Source organism: Pseudorasbora parva, chromosome 25 (assembly GCF_024679245.1).
Source record: "Pseudorasbora parva isolate DD20220531a chromosome 25, ASM2467924v1, whole genome shotgun sequence".
Lineage (NCBI taxonomy): Eukaryota > Metazoa > Chordata > Actinopteri > Cypriniformes > Gobionidae > Pseudorasbora > Pseudorasbora parva.
The window spans coordinates 13,636,750-13,654,171 of record NC_090196.1 but is presented as its reverse complement, the minus strand read 5'-3'; the positions used below and the strand labels follow the sequence as shown (position 1 = coordinate 13,654,171).

At 38.2% G+C, this 17,422-nt stretch overlaps 2 protein-coding genes across 2 annotated transcripts in view; one reads left to right on the top strand and one right to left on the bottom strand.

The window, feature by feature from the left end:
- Positions 1-14,264, bottom strand: part of duox (dual oxidase) — a 43,704-nt gene extending 29,440 nt beyond the window's left edge. The window contains exons 1-8 of the mRNA XM_067435814.1: positions 14,214-14,264; positions 12,275-12,411; positions 11,457-11,540; positions 11,211-11,375; positions 5,530-5,717; positions 5,253-5,454; positions 1,262-1,428; positions 1,029-1,089 (exon numbers count right to left, since the gene is read on the bottom strand). Coding sequence (XP_067291915.1) covers positions 1,029-1,089; positions 1,262-1,428; positions 5,253-5,454; positions 5,530-5,717; positions 11,211-11,375; positions 11,457-11,540; positions 12,275-12,338 — 931 coding nt within the window. The 5' untranslated portion in view covers positions 12,339-12,411; positions 14,214-14,264. The remainder of the gene's footprint in view (positions 1-1,028; positions 1,090-1,261; positions 1,429-5,252; positions 5,455-5,529; positions 5,718-11,210; positions 11,376-11,456; positions 11,541-12,274; positions 12,412-14,213) is intronic.
- duox2 (dual oxidase 2) lies at positions 14,109-17,418 on the top strand. Its single transcript, XM_067435813.1, is given in 6 exon segments — positions 14,109-14,336; positions 14,853-14,910; positions 15,499-15,633; positions 15,716-15,923; positions 16,031-16,297; positions 16,299-17,418. Coding segments are annotated over 6 exon segments (1,239 nt in total). The 5' UTR covers positions 14,109-14,189; the 3' UTR covers positions 16,723-17,418.
- The last annotated feature ends 4 nt before the right edge of the window (positions 17,419-17,422 follow it).

Here is a 17,422-nt window from a genome sequence, read left to right as displayed (position 1 = left end):
TGCGTTCACATGTTCACACTGCTAAGAGTAAAGCGCTCCTGCCAAATAAAAGCCGAAACCGAGGGTAGCGCAGATATGATGCAATTGACAGGCGACTCCCTTAAACGCTATGCTGAAACGTCCCTGTGCTTAGGAAAAATAGCAATTTTCTCACAATTTACAAATAGTTGGAAACATCTGGGATATTGTAGGTACTCAACTGAACAAAATATATAACACTGGCCTAGTGGTTTTTGGAAATTTTACTGCAAAAATACTACATAGTGCACCTTTAATGTGATATATGAGTGGAAGTAAATTTAACTCAGTCTCACACGAGACGACACATCTTCTGAAAGTTGAATCTGAGACAAACCACAGATTACTTCAGCATGTGCACATTCAGACACACACACACACACACACACACACACACACACACACACACACACACACACACACACACACACACACACACACACACACACACATTTAAGCGTGTTGAAAATGATGTTATGACGTTACTCCGTGCGTTCACATGTTCACACTGCTAAGAGTAAAGCGCTCCTGCCAAATAAAAGCCGAAACCGAGGGTAGCGCAGATATGATGCAATTGACAGGCGACTCCCTTAAACGCTATGCTGAAACGTCCCTGTGCTTAGGAAAAATAGCAATTTTCTCACAATTTACAAATAGTTGGAAACATCTGGGATATTGTAGGTACTCAACTGAACAAAATATATAACACTGGCCTAGTGGTTTTTGGAAATTTTACTGCAAAAATACTACATAGTGCACCTTTAATGTGATATATGAGTGGAAGTAAATTTAACTCAGTCTCACACGAGACGACACATCTTCTGAAAGTTGAATCTGAGACAAACCACAGATTACTTCAGCATGTGCACATTCAGACACACACACACACACACACACACACACACACACACACACACACACACACACACACACACACACACACACACACACACACACACACACACACACACACACACACACACACACACACACACACACACACCTCTCACCTGGATAGGAAGTCACAGGTTTTCCCAGATAGGCCGGAAGCCACTCGTAGAATGCAATATTCTGAAGAAAGAAAGAACACATACACCTTCAGAAATCTAGTCTAATGACATTTATATTTATACGCTAGAGTTCAGAGGAAGTGAGAAGTGAAGGATACTGTGGTGCATCCCTCGAAATTGGCACCTGTGCTGTTACATGAAGTGAGTCAGTAATTGAGGACTATTTGCTTTACCTGAAATGTGGCAATAACCCTCTTTCTGGCATTTTGGAAAAGCTCTTCGTCTGACCAAGAGGGGTGTTCCTTAAACAGTTTGGAGGCCAGGTAATTATGGTAACGAAACCAAATAATTCCCTCAGTGACCGAAAAGATGTTCTCATTGGCCCAGGCATTCCCAAACTCTGAGAACACAAAACGAGCACTTGAAAACCACAACATGCAAGGCAAGTTATGTTGCAATGCACTTAATACATTTGAGTAAAAATAAGTAATAAAACCATACAATATTGTGAAAATACAGTAAATAAGTAAAAGGGTTGACGTCATTCCACCCTGTATCTCTTGTACTGTATTGCTTAATTTCTTTGCAATGTATGCAGCGATTTACAAGTGGTTAACACCTTCACATTGTTATGAGTTTTAGTTGACCCTATGACAGACTATGAATCCCTTACAAAAATGTACCACGGTAATCATAGTGACTGCTTAAATACAATAATTACTATAGTCATAGTCTCAACAATAAAACTCTGGTATTTATTATTTAATAATTCTTACATTTTTATAATTCATTAATTTAGTAAAATAATAATAATAAATTTTAAAAAATATATATATAATTTTTTTATTTATTTATTTATCTAATTATCCATATATAAATAAAATATGAATCAATCTATTCATTAATAAATGTATACATCGATTTATGTGTTTTTATATGTTTTAAACATATGTTATTTATGTTTCTTTTTCTATTTCTCTTTAAATAAATGAAAAATACAAACACAAAAAAATACAAATATCTATTTACTTATTTATTTTGTTATTTACATAAAATAAATAAATGTGTATATACAAACCCAATTCCAAAAAAGTTGGGACACTGTACAAATTGTGAATAAAAACAGAACGCAATATAGTGGAAGTTTCAAATGTCAATATTTTATTCAGAATACAACATAGCTAGATGACATATCAAGAGTTTAAACTGAGAAAATGTATCATTTTAAGGGAAAAATAAGTTGATTTTAAATTTCATGGTATCAACACGTCTCAAAAAAGTTGGGACAAGGCCATGTTTACCACATATTTGGCATGGCATTTCAAAATGTCTCACTTTCAACATTTGATATGTTATCTATATTATATTGTGAATAAAATATGACTTTATGAGATAAATTAAATATGAGATATGAGATTTATTGCATTCCTTTTTAGTCACAATATTATTCAAAAGTGAATTCAGGGTGATTAGGAAACTTTTTCCAAGTCATCTCAATGACAAAAAGTGTCCCAATCACCCTTAAACCACCCTACTACCCCTTTTCCACCAATCCAGTCTTGGTGCTGGTTCAGAGCCAGAGCCTAGTTTCAAATCGGTTCTTTGTCTTTCCACACCCAAAGCACCAGTTCCGAGCCAGGAAAAGTGGTTCTTAAGTAGCACCAAAACATTGGTGGGCTAAAAGTAAGAACCACTTGCGTCAGTGGCTGGTGGCGGGGTTGCCGTGACCAACAAGACAAACACAAACTTGTAAAAGCCATTTTTTAAATAGCAGCTAATCGAGCTAACAGCTACTCGATTGTAATCTCTGTCTATACAAATTACGGCGAGCTGCACGGATGTGTTGGATTCCCTGTGTTTTGATGCCGATGTAAGATCGTAAAGCCATGTGCATCAATAGTAAGGCAACATTCGCCATTGTTGATGTAAGGCTTGCTCGAGATGCATCGGCGCTGTGCAGCCTGATCGCCATATGACATCAAAGTACAACAAGGGCATATGATTCCTTATGCTTTTGAATCACTCATGCAATATCATACATTGATCGGTCTATGCAGCGCTGATGCATCTCGAAAAAGCCTAGTGTTTTTGTGTTTCCCGCTGCCTCTCTAGTGTTGCTGAGAAAGATGAGATGTACACAGTGACGTAAGACCTGGCTCTGTGGTGCCAACACCAAACTGGCACTAGCACTGGCTCTGAACTAGCACTTCGTTCAATCTGGTGGAAAAAGGGTAAGGGTGCATCTCAATCAGCTCCGGATCTTCTCCCATATTAGGACACGGAAAACTGCCGACCCTGACTGGTTGGAAGGCACCATCCTAAAGAACTGCAAAGAACAACTGAGCCCGGTGTTCAGAGGACTGTTTCAAAAATCACTTGACACACACAAAGTCCCAAAGATATGGAAAACAGTGGAAACTTTACCACTTCCTAAGAAAGCCAAACCAGTTACACTGAACGATTTTTAGACCAGTGGCACTCACTTCTGTTGCTATGAAGTGTTTTGGGTGGCTTCATTTAAATAATTTAAAAACACAAACCCAAGATTGGACACATTACAGTTTGCTTACAGAGAGAAAAGGGGTGTGGAAGATGCGGTCACAACCAGTGATGGGAATAACGGCGTTATAGATAAACGGCGTTACTAACGGCGTTGATATTTTCAGTAAGGAGTAATCAAACGAATTACTGTTTCCCCCGTTACAACACCGTTACCGTTACTGAGAATAAAATGCGGTGTTACTATAATTACGCTCACTGAAGCGATTTTCATCCGAACAGGCAACTGACTTGTGAAAACTGGTTAAAAAAAAAAAATTATATGACTTATAGCAACTTTTTTTTTTTTTGTACAGTAACGAAAAGAGTTACTTTCCCTGGTAACGAGTTACTTTTATTATAGAGTAATTCAGTTACAAACTCAGTTACTTTTTGGAACAAGTAGTGAGTAACTAAAACTAATTACTTTTTTAAAGTAACGTTCCCAACATTGGTCACAACCCTCCTGGATAAAATTTACAAACATCTTGAAACACCAGCTTCTCATGTACGCATCATGTTCGCTTTCAACTCCATCCAGTTTCTAGTCAAACATGTTGATAGAGAAGCTGACAAACATGGGTGTAAACCTCACTCTTGTAAAGTGGATTCGGGACTTTTTTAACAGGAAGACAACAGTATGTGGGGGCGGGTCATAATCAGTCAAGAACCATCATGACAAATACGGGAGTGCCGCAATTATGTCTTATTACCATTGTTATTTATTTGATATACTAATGATTGTGTTAGTCACCATTTCAACTGTTCATTAATTAAGTTTGGAGACAATGTTGCCCTAATCGTTTTCTAAAACATAATGAACTGGATTTTAGGACTGAGTTTGACCACTTCCATGAATGGTGCAACCAAAACTTGCGTTGTTAGTGTTTTTTGTTGTTGTTGTATCCTCTATGACTATAATGTTGTAGGATGTTTGGTGCGGTTTTACTTTATTGTTATCTGTGTTTATGTTGAATGTGGCTCTCTTGAGTGTAAAACAAATTAGCCTTGGGGCAATAAAAGTTTCATTCATTCATTCATAGATAAATAAATCAAAATAAACAAATAAATCCCTTTATATAATTGTTTTTAAATTAATGAATTATTGACTGAATGGAAATTCGAAAAGCTTTTTGCAGTGTTTGCATGTGACGCTATATTAATTTATAATTTTATAGTAGTGAAATAACAGTAAAAACTATAGTATTCGGAGGAAACTATGGTTGTCACATGCCTGTCCTGTCTTGTGTGCACATGTGGGTTTTGTCAGTATGGCCTTTGTGCTTCTGTCATTGTCTGATCCCTCCCCCCTTGTTATCTGATTAGTGTTTGATTTCTCCCACCTGTGTTTCCTCGGTCCCTGCCTCATTTGTTCCCTTTAAGCTCCTGGTGTTTGTCAGTCTTTGTGGTATCGTTGTATTGTCTACGTCTCCTGGGTCGCTGTGATTCCTTTTGGTATGTTTGAGGCTTTGGTTTATGTTTTATTATTGTTGTTTTTTTACCCCCTCGTGGGTTTTTGTTTTGTATTTGTTACTGTAAGGGATGTTACTTGAAAACCCCCCCTAGAAAATGGGCAATATTTCATGTCTTACCCAGCCAAAACTTCCTGATTAGCATTGCAACTATTGGTTGTGTAATGATAAATAAATGTACTACAACTTAGAAAGTAACTGTTCAATTTCTTACCATAGAGTTCCTGTGAGCCGGGACTAGCACTACTGGGGTCCTGCGCACTCCACATGAAGTAACCGCTGTTACTACGTCTGGGCATGTCCTGTGAGGAGCCTGAGGCCAAGAGCCCTTTGGAAAACGTTCTCAAGGCATCACACCATGAGCTGGAGGATCCATAGATGGAGCTGCCATCTATCCAAGCTGTCACGTGATTCACCTGAAATGAGTTATGGGTAGATCAAAAACGGGTCCATTCCAAAACTCTTACTGTTAATTGTGACTACATGTGCACCTGTGTACGAGGATTGTTAGGACTTTTGCCTGTGCTCGGGTCCCACTCTGCTCTCTGGAACTGGAGCAGGACTGGTTTTGAGGAGTTGGAGCCAAAGACAGGATCTTCTTTATGGACTTTAATATGCATGAACTCAGGTGGGCAACCAGGCCGACGGGATTCTGAGATCTCAGACCACACATGGTAACCTAATGTAGTAATAAAGAGCATGTGTGAAAATGGCAATCATGAGGAATCAAATTCTCTTTGACCTTTTCAATACTAGGAAAACTTCTTTTGGAAATAAGCTGCAAAAGCATCTCACTGCATGTGAAATCTTTGAAGAACTCTACAAAGTTCTTAATTCTTAACACCAGTGCATGTTGTTTTACTGAAGTAATAGGACAATTCACCATGACGTCACAACAGTAATAAACGTTCTTCCGGGTGGCAAAAGCCGAAGCGTTCCTATGGCAACGCTAGTATTCAGACATAGTTAACATGATTATTGAGGGACCGATTAATTAATTCAGGAGATAGCAATACATGAAATGCCTAACCTTGGTCTAGTAGATGTAGTGCTAGTCTAATACCACAATTTTTAAATGAGCCTCAGCTTACCATTGAGTAGTTATTTTAGTGACTGTTGCTGTTTGAATTACAATATGTTAGGCTATCGTAGATAGTCTATTTCCCTGTTCTCTGCTTTTCAACAAATCCTTTGCACACATTTTTTCTTTATTTTTTGTATCTGAAGCTATAGCAGCAACATTGAAAGTTCCGGTGTCTGTGTTTAACACGAAACCTTGTGTGATTGCGGCCGGCTCGCGGTGCAGTCATGCTGTTTCCCAGCTGATTTGATGCAATGATCCACTTTAATGACTCGTGGCATCTGCAATATCTCACAAACTCCCGATGTTAAAATATGTTATATTTATAATTTTATATGGAACTAATCACTACACCTGTTAGCAGTCATGTAAACATCCATTATTGATATAAAATAGCCGAAATCACATGAACAATCACACAAAAACCTTATTCCATAGTTATCGTGTGTTTATTAGCTTCTTAGTTCAGGCGTAGAAATTTAGAATAGGCCCGTTCGAGCCAGAATGAGGAAATGTCCGAGACAGTAGGAGAGAGGTCTGCGCATGTTTTAACTCTTTTATATCGAATAATTCCGTGAGAAATGAATAGAAATGGTATTCTGTATGACGAAATATTTTGCAAACGTGATATGTCAATATTTCTCCAAATATGAGGACTTTTAAACTAAGAGCTAAACTGAAAGCTGTTCTTTGCGATCTCTATGAACACAAATGAGCCAGTGAAGACGAGAGAATAAAGTGCGTCTGATAATCTATTCAAAATATCGTTCATAACGGATCGATAATAATGCACTCCTGACATAAATTAAGAATTGAATGTCACTGCAACCCAGTTTTATCATAAACAGTGTTCAAATATCAAAGCTGGAGTCTTTAATCTTTCTGATGATACTGAGTTTGTCCAGATAATGTGTGATGAGCAGTGAATGTTGAACAATAGTAATCTGAGGCCGTATGATCTTTGAATCGTAAGGGGTTAAAAGAGATCTAAAGTTTACTAATATTAGTCTCGAAATTCCCCAGCTGAAGATAATTATGCTCTGCTATGATTTTGTAGATGGACCATTTTGAGAATACTTCTCTGTAGCGCCACTTTTGACGACGTCCACTCGCTTTAGCCTCCTCACCCACAGGTTTTGCTGCATATATTTACTTCTTTCTGAATGAAATCGATAAAATCCTACACCTTTTCCTGTATATCTGATGGCGCAACCCCAAACACAACACGTTTTCGTCATAGTTTCAACTTTAAACAACAGCAATGTTCTTAACTATGTTAATATTTACAGTAGCCGGCTGATCTCTTCAGTTTGTCAGTAGAAGCCGCTCGCGTTCTGCCACCCGGAAGTATCTTGAGGCGATTGTTTACAAACATTCTGAAATGGTCTATAAGGTTCTTCTTTAGCATCGGGCTATATGGTTCTATTTGGAACCTTTATTAGATTTTGGAACCTGTATTTTCAATAATTATTCACTGACAAAGTTCCCAAACAGCAAGCTGTTAATTACGTTTACATGCACCAAAATAATGTCTATATAATCGGATGGAAGGGAGAAGTGTACAGTGGCGCTGTAACGTGGAGGAAGATTAGGAGGATTCAAAGTCCTTAGTTATGGTGCTTTTGCATCAGTTTTAAAGTCCCCATTCATTTTAATTGCATGAAAAAGAGCAACCAGTATAGTCTTTAAAATGTCAACAACATGAAAGTGTGTATTGACAGATCCAATTGTGCATACCTCTGCTTAGCCCCATCCCATAACGAACTGTGGGCAAAGGCTGATGACGTAACACCAGGACGCGATTATGATTGGCCGATTGATAAGCCTAAATCTGATTGGCTAAAGAATACGACTGATCTGGGTGGCAGGAGAGCGCTGCCAGGAGAGTCTTAAAAGTACACACACACAAATCCAAGACGATTCACACGCGAATGGCGATTTGCACATTCGCATTCAAGGACAAACCTGTACATTTTAAACATTTGAAAGGTTTTATGTGGAAATAAGTATAGTTTTTATTAACACAATTTCGGGAGGAGCATGTGCAGATAACTAAACCTAATTAAACACAAGTGGAGCACATCAAGCGAATCAACGATAAGAGGTGTGTATTCAGCAGATTTACCTTCTTTCGTTGACCATTTTAGCGTGGATGGCTTTTCCGGCTGGTCGCCTCGCCCGCCCACGCTGTATAGATCGCTCAAACAGCTCGAAGCAATTCTACAATGCTACATTTTTTTCCTTACAGATTTCTAAGCCATTTTGGCCGCTTCCATCACGGTAAAACCAATTCTGCTTTTGTAATGTGTGTAATTGTGTTTGCTATGATTCACAATTGCGTTTCCGTCTTCTAAAGTCTAATCATTGTTCTAAGGTATGTTAACAGCTGGTTGTTTTAGAAAATAAATAAATAAATACAAATGATGACAGAGTCGCGCTCGGACAGTGTAAAAAGTGCACACCGCAGACTTGCAACAGGGGAAACTACAACAGAAATAGAAAATGATCTTAAATAATTTGTTACGGGCGCACATCAATATTTCTTGCAATTGCCGCCTCTGGGTACTACAGACAGATACTTTTCACACGCGACAATTGCGTTCATCACAAGGTTGCTGTGGTGATGAACTATAAATATAGTGGTTGAGGAGATTCCCCCCTTCAATGTAAAGCGCTTTGAGTGCCTTGAAAAGCGCTATATAAATCGAACACATTATTATAATGTTACTTTCTGGCAAAGCTAAATCAGTAAAAGATGCCAAGGACCAAAGTTGCGCAGTAGAGAGCAGGAAGTACAGTCGCTATCAAAAGCCCACCCACATTCTCACAGATGCAGAACAATTAATTATGTTGGTGTGAAATAAACAGTTATGGAAATGTAGAAATTAAAGCTAAAGCTCCAATCTGCTCCCAAAAATCCCGAAAAAAGTCCGTTAGTGCCTCAGTGACAATGATCGAGGGGCGATCGAGGCGCGAAAGCTTCAGTTTCTGAGAGGGGCGCTGCAGGCTTGGTTGGAACCAGCTGATAATGTGAGCCTCACGTTTCAGATTCTGAGCATTCTACGGGCGTGCACGTCACCAATGCTTCAGTTCAGAGCAGTTCGCAATGAATCGCGCACATTCATGCCAAAGCAAATTCTAATCAAAAATAACAATTTTCTTTATTGTGATTAATATTGTATGTCTTAATATGCTTCACACAGAGAGGCCGGATAGCTGGCCTGAATGGTTGCAGCCAAGTGAAGCAAACTCGCGTATCAGACTTTTCAAAGGGGGTTTATTATCACCGTAAATCCCTCGCACACATGGGGCAGTTAAACACTCCACTGACAACTGGGTTACTAAACAGAAAAACAAACGGCAAAGAGCAACAGAAATTTAAAACGCATCCATGCAACGTTCACAGCTCGCGCTTCACTACGGACTGCCCTCTCATCAGCGAGAGAGAGGAATGTACGTTCCGCCTTAAAGGAGCAGTACCTAATTTAACGAGGTAAAGGCTGCGTCCGAAAACCTAGGCAGCTAACTCGTTGCCTCGCTGCCTCACCAGACAATGACTCTGCAGGCAGCGTTTGTGCACGCAGGCACCTCACAGAACTAATTTCGGACAGACTTCTATGGCAGTGTAACAGTTTAATGATCTACTGCTAAATAGAGAGAGCTCTGGTGAGAACTAAACATATTCAATTACTACAGTAGTGATTTCTCGCTAGAAATTATATCAGAAATATAATATGTTGGTAAAAAACTTACATTTACACACAAACTGACCCGTAAACGCAACTTCTGGACGCCATCTTTTTCTCCCAGCTCAACTGTCACTGAATGGAAATCACAGGATTAAGGGATATCAAGGGCAGCGAAGGATACATGATTGATGCCTTCAAAAATCGAATTGAAAAATTGAAATGTGTCCTCCGAAGGAAGCATTTTCCAGGTTTCGGACGCAGCCAAGATACCGGATACCGCTGAGGCTGCTTTAGGGACCGTCTGCAAATTCACAGTAACTCACCAAAAGGCTTTTTTACATTCCAAAGTTTGTAGTACATTACTACTGGCAAGACTTACTTACTACAGGTGAAATTAACTGGAGTAAAGCTGCCTTGGCATAGTCATTCGATATCCGTGGATCTAGGGACCGTCTCTAAAGTTACATACCACTTTGGTATAGGGCTGCACAATTCTAATTAAATTTATAATCGTGTTTACGATTAGAAGTTAAGATTATGTAATCGTTAAAAGCTGTGTTGAGCCCAGAGCCCTCCCCCGGACAGCACGCCAAATACGCATAATCTTTACTCTATTTAATTTGATGTAAGTGTGAACTAGTGAAAGTCTGAATTGTGAAAGCTAAACCCGCAATAGTCAAAAAAAAAAAAGTCTGAATTGTGAAAGAAACCCGCAATAGTCAAAAAAAAAGTCTGAATTGTGAAATAAATTTGCAAGGTAAAAAACAGAATTGTGAGTTATAAACTAGCAATTGCGGAAATAAAGTCTGAATTGTGAGATATAAAGTTGTAATTATCTTCATTAACTCATCAATTAATCTAAAAAAGATACCGTAATTCTGAAAAAGAAGTCAGAAATGTGAGATATAACTTTGCAATAGTGGAACAAAGTCTGTGTGGAAGATATCAACTCGCAATTGTGAGATAAAACTTGCAATTGCAGAAAGTCTGAACTGTGAGAGCCAGGATTATGAGATAAAACTCACAATTGTGGGGGAAAAAAGTCTGAGTTGTAAGATATAAACTTGTAATAAAGGACAAAAGTCTAAATTGTGAGTTATAAACTTGCAATTGCAAGATAAAGTTCAAATTGTGAGATGAACTTGTATTAGTGGGGGGAAAAAGTCTAAATTGTGAGTTATAAACTCGGAACTGTGAGGGGGGAAAAAAGTCAGAATTTGAGATGACCATGATCTTATTGTTATTACCTTTACGGAAACAAGCTTCCATCCTTTAAGGTAAATGACACTCAGGATGCCTCTACTGAAATGGAATCTTACTGAACTGCCTTAAACTATAATTAAAGGGCTGGCTGTGTCTCAATCATCAGGCTGCACCTAGTTTAAATGAAGGAGACACTCACCGAAGGCCACAGAGAGAACAGTTCTGTTCTTGTAGGACAGGAGACCGGATTTGCCGCTCATGGCCGTGTTGCTTATCTGGCGGGGGTTGGGCAGGTGCGGTTCCTGTCGGGGCAGATAAACGCCGTCCGTATACTGCGCCGGCAAGAGACGGACCAGAGCTGCATCTGTAGGGGCGGCATCCTGATGTTTAGAAAAAAATATTTCTTACTATTTTAACTTTGTAAAAAGCAAGAGGAATCACTCACCTGCAGCCCCCCGATCATGATATGCCAAATTATTGTACCACCCATCATACCTTTGAACTTCCCAGGTAATGGCAGAATTGGCACCTGCTTGGATCAAGATCAAAGAGAGTTTGGCAACACTAATAATTCACATCAGTCATTAACAAACATTATAGGATAATAGCACATTCAAGATGATCCTAAAATATACACAAGACTTTTATCTAGGATTTTTACAAATCTAATTTACACCCATTAAAGTTTAGTTATGGTGTAAAAATTAAGATCTGCTCTATTTCCAAGGCAAAAAAAGCCCATTTCAGAATTGTGAGATATAAAGTAAGAATTTAACATTTATCTAGGACATCTTTTTAAAATCTAAGTTAACACCCAAAAATTGACAGTCATTTAAGTATTGTTTTGGTGTAAAAATTAAATGATGTTCTATTTCTAAGGCAAGAAGGCTCATTTGTGACAATGAGACTTTTCTACGCCCCTGCTTATTTATTGCTAAATAGTTTTTTTTTACTGCAACACTTAAGTTTCATGAATAACATGATTTTTTTTTTGTTGCATAATGTTTATATGTTCATAAATAGCTCGAAATGCATGTATTTTTCTATGAAAATGCTGTTATTTTTATTGTTTAGCCTATATTTATTTATTTAAAATGCACATTGGTTAGATAGATAGATAGATAGATAGATAGATAGATAGATAGATAGATAGATAGATAGATAGATAGATAGATAGATAGATAGATAGATAGATAGATAGATAGATAGATAGATAGATAGATAGATAGATAGATAGATAGATAGATAGACAGACAGACTCACCAACAGCTTGACAGAGAACAGTCAGGGCAGTTAAAGTCCTCCAGATCTCCTCACATAAACCCATTCTTGCGAACCAATGAAGCACCTCTTCGCCTGAGCAAGAGCACTTCACCTCAGACTAGAGAAAACACTAAGTGCTGTGTGTAAAAGTAGACCCAACTGAGGAAGAATGACAAAGCCGGGAGCTTCAAACCAATATTAAGGCAATTAAATTGAAAACACAGTCACACCTGTCAGTCTGTACAGGACAGCAGACCTCGCCTGTCCGCTTTAGATCGAGTGCAGAGAAAATAAAAGGAAGAGCAGAGTGACGGAATGAGAGTCCGACCCACATCCACACCTGACCGTTTCTCACTGAGTTTATGATGAAGGGCTGGTCATGAGCAGATTCCACCTTTCTCTGGAAATACCAATCAATGCAAATCAAAGCTGTTATTAGGAAGCGCGATCGTTTAAAAGATGAGCGCCGAGCGGGTCATTTTATTTCCAGGACACATATCCCGTGTTGCTTTACGGCTCTCGTTGCGCCCACAGGTGAGTTGCAATACGGCATTGTGTCTGCAGAGTTTTGTCAATGTCTATCAAGCGGCATCGGATCCTGGCAGACTCTGAGAATATCCGATGTCCTTTGATAATCAAATGGTGCGCTTACTTGGAACTACCTGAGCGCTATAACGGGCTGTTATAAGAGTAGCGTTTTCTGTGTTGTAGGACATATATTTTAAGATGTTTTAATGATGACGGGTTATAAGTGCGAAAATGTGAGAAGGAGATGGATGGGTTGAATCATCGGAGTTTGATCCCGTAATTAATTTGAATCCTCCATGAAGACAATTGAATCAGGTCTATTAGAAATAGGCTAGCATATTTGTGTAACATGTTCACCCATCTAACGTTTTCAAAACTTTGGATAAGGTTCTGTCCAAGTACGTTCTAGACTATTTTCTTTCAAAGTTATTTGTCAGACCCTGGTCAGACATATTCAATGTTTGTCTGTTTTTTTCCACCCTTTTTTTTCTTGTTTGCTGAACATTGATCTGGTTATTTTAACGTTATAGGCTAGGCTACTTGTTCATTTTGAATGTTCTCTAAAATTTCTGAAATGTTCGTGTTTGCAGCAACGTTCCCTTAACATTCACACAACCGATAAAAAAACCTTTTTAAAAATGTATAAAAAGTAGCCTACCATCTATCTATCCTTCCTTATAGCAGCCTATTTGTTTAAACATGATTAAACTAATTTTGACCAAGTTAGAATATAAAAGTGTATATGGTCACATTGAACGTTCTCAGAACTTTGGATAACTATCGAAGTTAGGCCTAGGTTTCTATGTTAACAGTTATCTTTTTCCTGTTAGCTGAACATTTCATCTGCTTTAACGTTATTTGTTGCTTTTGAATGTTCTCTATCCTGAAACTGAAATGATAAATTGTAACATTTTCCCATAACCGTTTTAAAATAATTTAGCTATAAAAAATGGACGTTTTAAACGTTCTCAGAATATTCATAACTTAATTCGAACATTAGCAAAAACATTCTTGTAGCCTATTTTTTTTTTTTTTTGTTAGCAGGGAAATCACTTGCTCACCTAGCAGTGGCTGCGGAGCACTTCTGTCAGGAATATTTATGGACGATATTTCAACTAAATTATATCACTTAATTACAAAATCACACACACACACACAAAAAGAAAACCATTTTTCCCCCCTTTGGTTGACAATTGCAGATTTCTCTAGATAACAACGGCCAAAAATAAACATATTGCGCCAAACGCCCTTCTAGCAGCCGTTTACATTTCGATACCCTTGAACTGTATAATTCGCACACTAGACTGTTATCTGCAATCTTCAGGTAACCGAGCCTCTGGCCAACACTGTCCTGCTTTCAGCTTTAGTTCTTGCCTGTGGAGGGAAGATGACTTTCTACGATGGCATTTACCCGTTCTACTCGTTACAAAGAAGCCCGTTCATCGTCGACACCAGCCTGCTGATCGTGATCCTGGTTTTCTCGGTTCTGGCTGTCAGTTTCATCCTCATTCTACCAGGAATACGAGGCAAATCGGTGAGTTGGGCTAATTTGTCTACAACACTAACGCAATAAATATGCATCTTCAGCTTTCCAATAAGGGAAAATGATAAATAAAGATGTGAGGTAATAGAAAAACTAAGCCATTTGTAAATGTAATTTTATAATGCTTACAATTGTTGAAAATGCCATTTTTACATTTTGATTTTCTGAAATTTAACGTTAACTGTTTCCTTGCACCTTGAATTTACGTGAGTTATCAAACTTTGCCTATTTAAAGTATTTATATTTTTCTACAAATAGGGTGAATCCAGGATGACTGGGACACTTTTTGCCATTGAGATGATTTGGAAAAAAGTGTCCCAGTCAACCCAAGTCCCCTAATAAGAATCATTTTCTACTTTCTAATCCCAGGGTCTGTAAACTAAAACTAAAATTACACTTCTGGGGTATTTTGATAGTTTAAGTGAACTAAAAAATAGCAGCCCCCACGTACATTTCTGTAAAAAAAAAGTGAAAGTATATTAAAAATAAAATGCCCTCTTTTTTCAGAGACTGTTCTGGATGTTCAGGATAATCATTAGTTTATTTATTGGAGTTGTCTTAGTTGGTGAGTATTTCAAGTATTTTTATAAAGTAGAAAACGGGTGTTAAATTGTACCTTATGGGGTACAAAACCTTTTAACTGGGGCAGTAAAAGAACATCTTTGTACCTTTTTTTACTCCTAAAAGATAAATATTAGTACCCTAGAGTACAAATACATACCTTAAGGTACTACTATGAACATTTTTTTGGTAAAAAATAATAATACAAATGTCTTTTTAAGGGTACTGCCCCAGTGACGAGATGTTGTACCCCTTAAGGTACAATTTTGACACTTTTTTTTTCAGCAAGGAAATCTACTTGTTGCTGTATAGTGTCCTGAAAAACTATTTTTTCACTTCCAAGTCAAAGTTTTCAATAACTTTTAATGAGGTCAAGGTAATAACCAGAGATTGTCTTTAATTAAATGTAATGCTACTTAGTTTGACATTTGTTATGTAATGCGATTATGTGAATAAGAGTCTAAATATTCAGCTGGAACAACAGAAACAAATGTCCAATTATCTTGTGTCATTATATAAGAACTGCTAAACTTATATAACAAAGCCTACATATTCATTCAGTATCTTGCTTAACTCTTCCTGTCCGCTTCAGTGCTTAATTATACTGGAGACTGGGCTGAAGCCCGCGTGAAGGCCAACGCCACCTACAAATCCTTCAGTAGCGCAGTGGTGTCCGCTGAGGTGGGACTGCATGTGGGCCTGTACGGAATAAACATCACACTCAGAGGTGAGCAGGACAAGTCCTCAGTGTGTTTGGTCCACTTTTGGGAGCTACGCAAAACTCACTGGGTCTTTATGTGTTCCAATAGGCGAGCCAGTATCCCAGATAAACGAGACCATCGACTACAACGAGATCTTCAGGTGGTCGAGTAGCGTGGATGAGCAGTACGGTGACGCGCTCGAACGGGGTCTTCCTAACCCCATCCTTTACATCGCAGAGAAGTTCACGCGCAACAGCGCTTGCGGGCTCATCTACCAGTACAGATACTCAGGACGCTTTGCCTCAGCCAATCTGTGGTAAACCAACACACAGTCACCACCAATCCCTTACAGTAGTGTAAAGAAACTCTGTCCTATTCAACAAATGCAAACAAGCTAAAGTAAAGAATGGCTTTCTCCCCCAGGACGGCTTTTTGCTGCTGGCTGCTGGCCAATATCCTCTTCTCAATGCCTGTCATCCTCTACGCCGGTTACATGATGATAGCCACGGCTGCTTTCATCTTCTTCTCCATGGCTTCCTTCTCAACTATATACGCCGTGCCCCAATGTGACTTCAGTATAGGTGCAGAGTCCTTAACGACAGACTACAGCCTTTCCTTCTGGATTGCTTTGGCAACGGGTAAATGCTCCTTATAGGAAAGCTCATCACTCTTTTTTATAAAATATTTAAAAACATGATTTAATTTATGGCCATTACGGTGTATTTTTAGGTTTGCTGTGCGCTGTGATTGGTTTGGTGGTGGTGCTGCTGGACTGTCTATTTCCTGCGAGGATGAGGGAAGCGTTCAGTGTGGGCGTAGACAACGAGGATGATGACTGCCATACTGGTGAAGGCTACCTCAACTCAGGCTTTCTAGAGGGAGTGACCTACGATGACACCACACAGACAGGGAACAGCTCTTTACCTCAGCAGATCACTACATTAACAGTATGTTTTATAACACATATAAATGCACTTTCATTAACATTAGCTGGGAAAAAAAGAAAAAGATTTGGTCTTTATTTACTCACCATCATTCCATACAAGTTTTCTTATGGAAGCTTCTTAGAGTTTCTTATGGAATTCCTCCACACAATTAAACATTTTAAAAGATAATTTCGACTTTTTATCTGACAATTGCGAGGTTAAATCGTGCATTTCTGCGAGTTATAAAGTCCAATTTTAAAGGGGAAAAAGACTGACTTTATCTTAGAACTGCGAGTTTATTGTGAGGAAAAAGGAAGTCAGAATTGTGAGGGGAAAAAAAAGTTGCAATAACCTTTTCTATTTTTTTATTCTGTGGCGGAAACGAGCTTCCATAGTTTTCTTCCGTGGGACACAAAAGATGTTTTGAAGAATCTTCATGCTGCTCTTTGCATATTATTATTAACACCAAAATTCTGTCTTTACACTAAAGGATTATATGATCAATAAGTTATGAGAACATGTGGTTACTTTTTAAATCAGTTTAATGTAATTTAAGTTGAATTGACTTAATCCAGTTGATTGTACTTAAAAATGTAAGGCAGCAACTTTTGTTTTAAAACTCACCGTCTTTGCTGTTTAAATAATTATTGTTTTCCTTTTTTCTTTTCTTCTTTCTTTTAACAGAGGCTTTGAGAGGCGATGATATGTCGTCCACAACTACTACTTGAAAACTTGCTGGGAACAGCTGTATATAAAATGTTACTGGTTCTATATATGTGGTTCTGTATATATGTGCATAATGCAAAAAAAATAATAATTACAAAATCTATGTGTCCATTTTCATTGTGTTAAAATATCACCCTTTAAGTAAAATGAGAAGGGGAAGAAC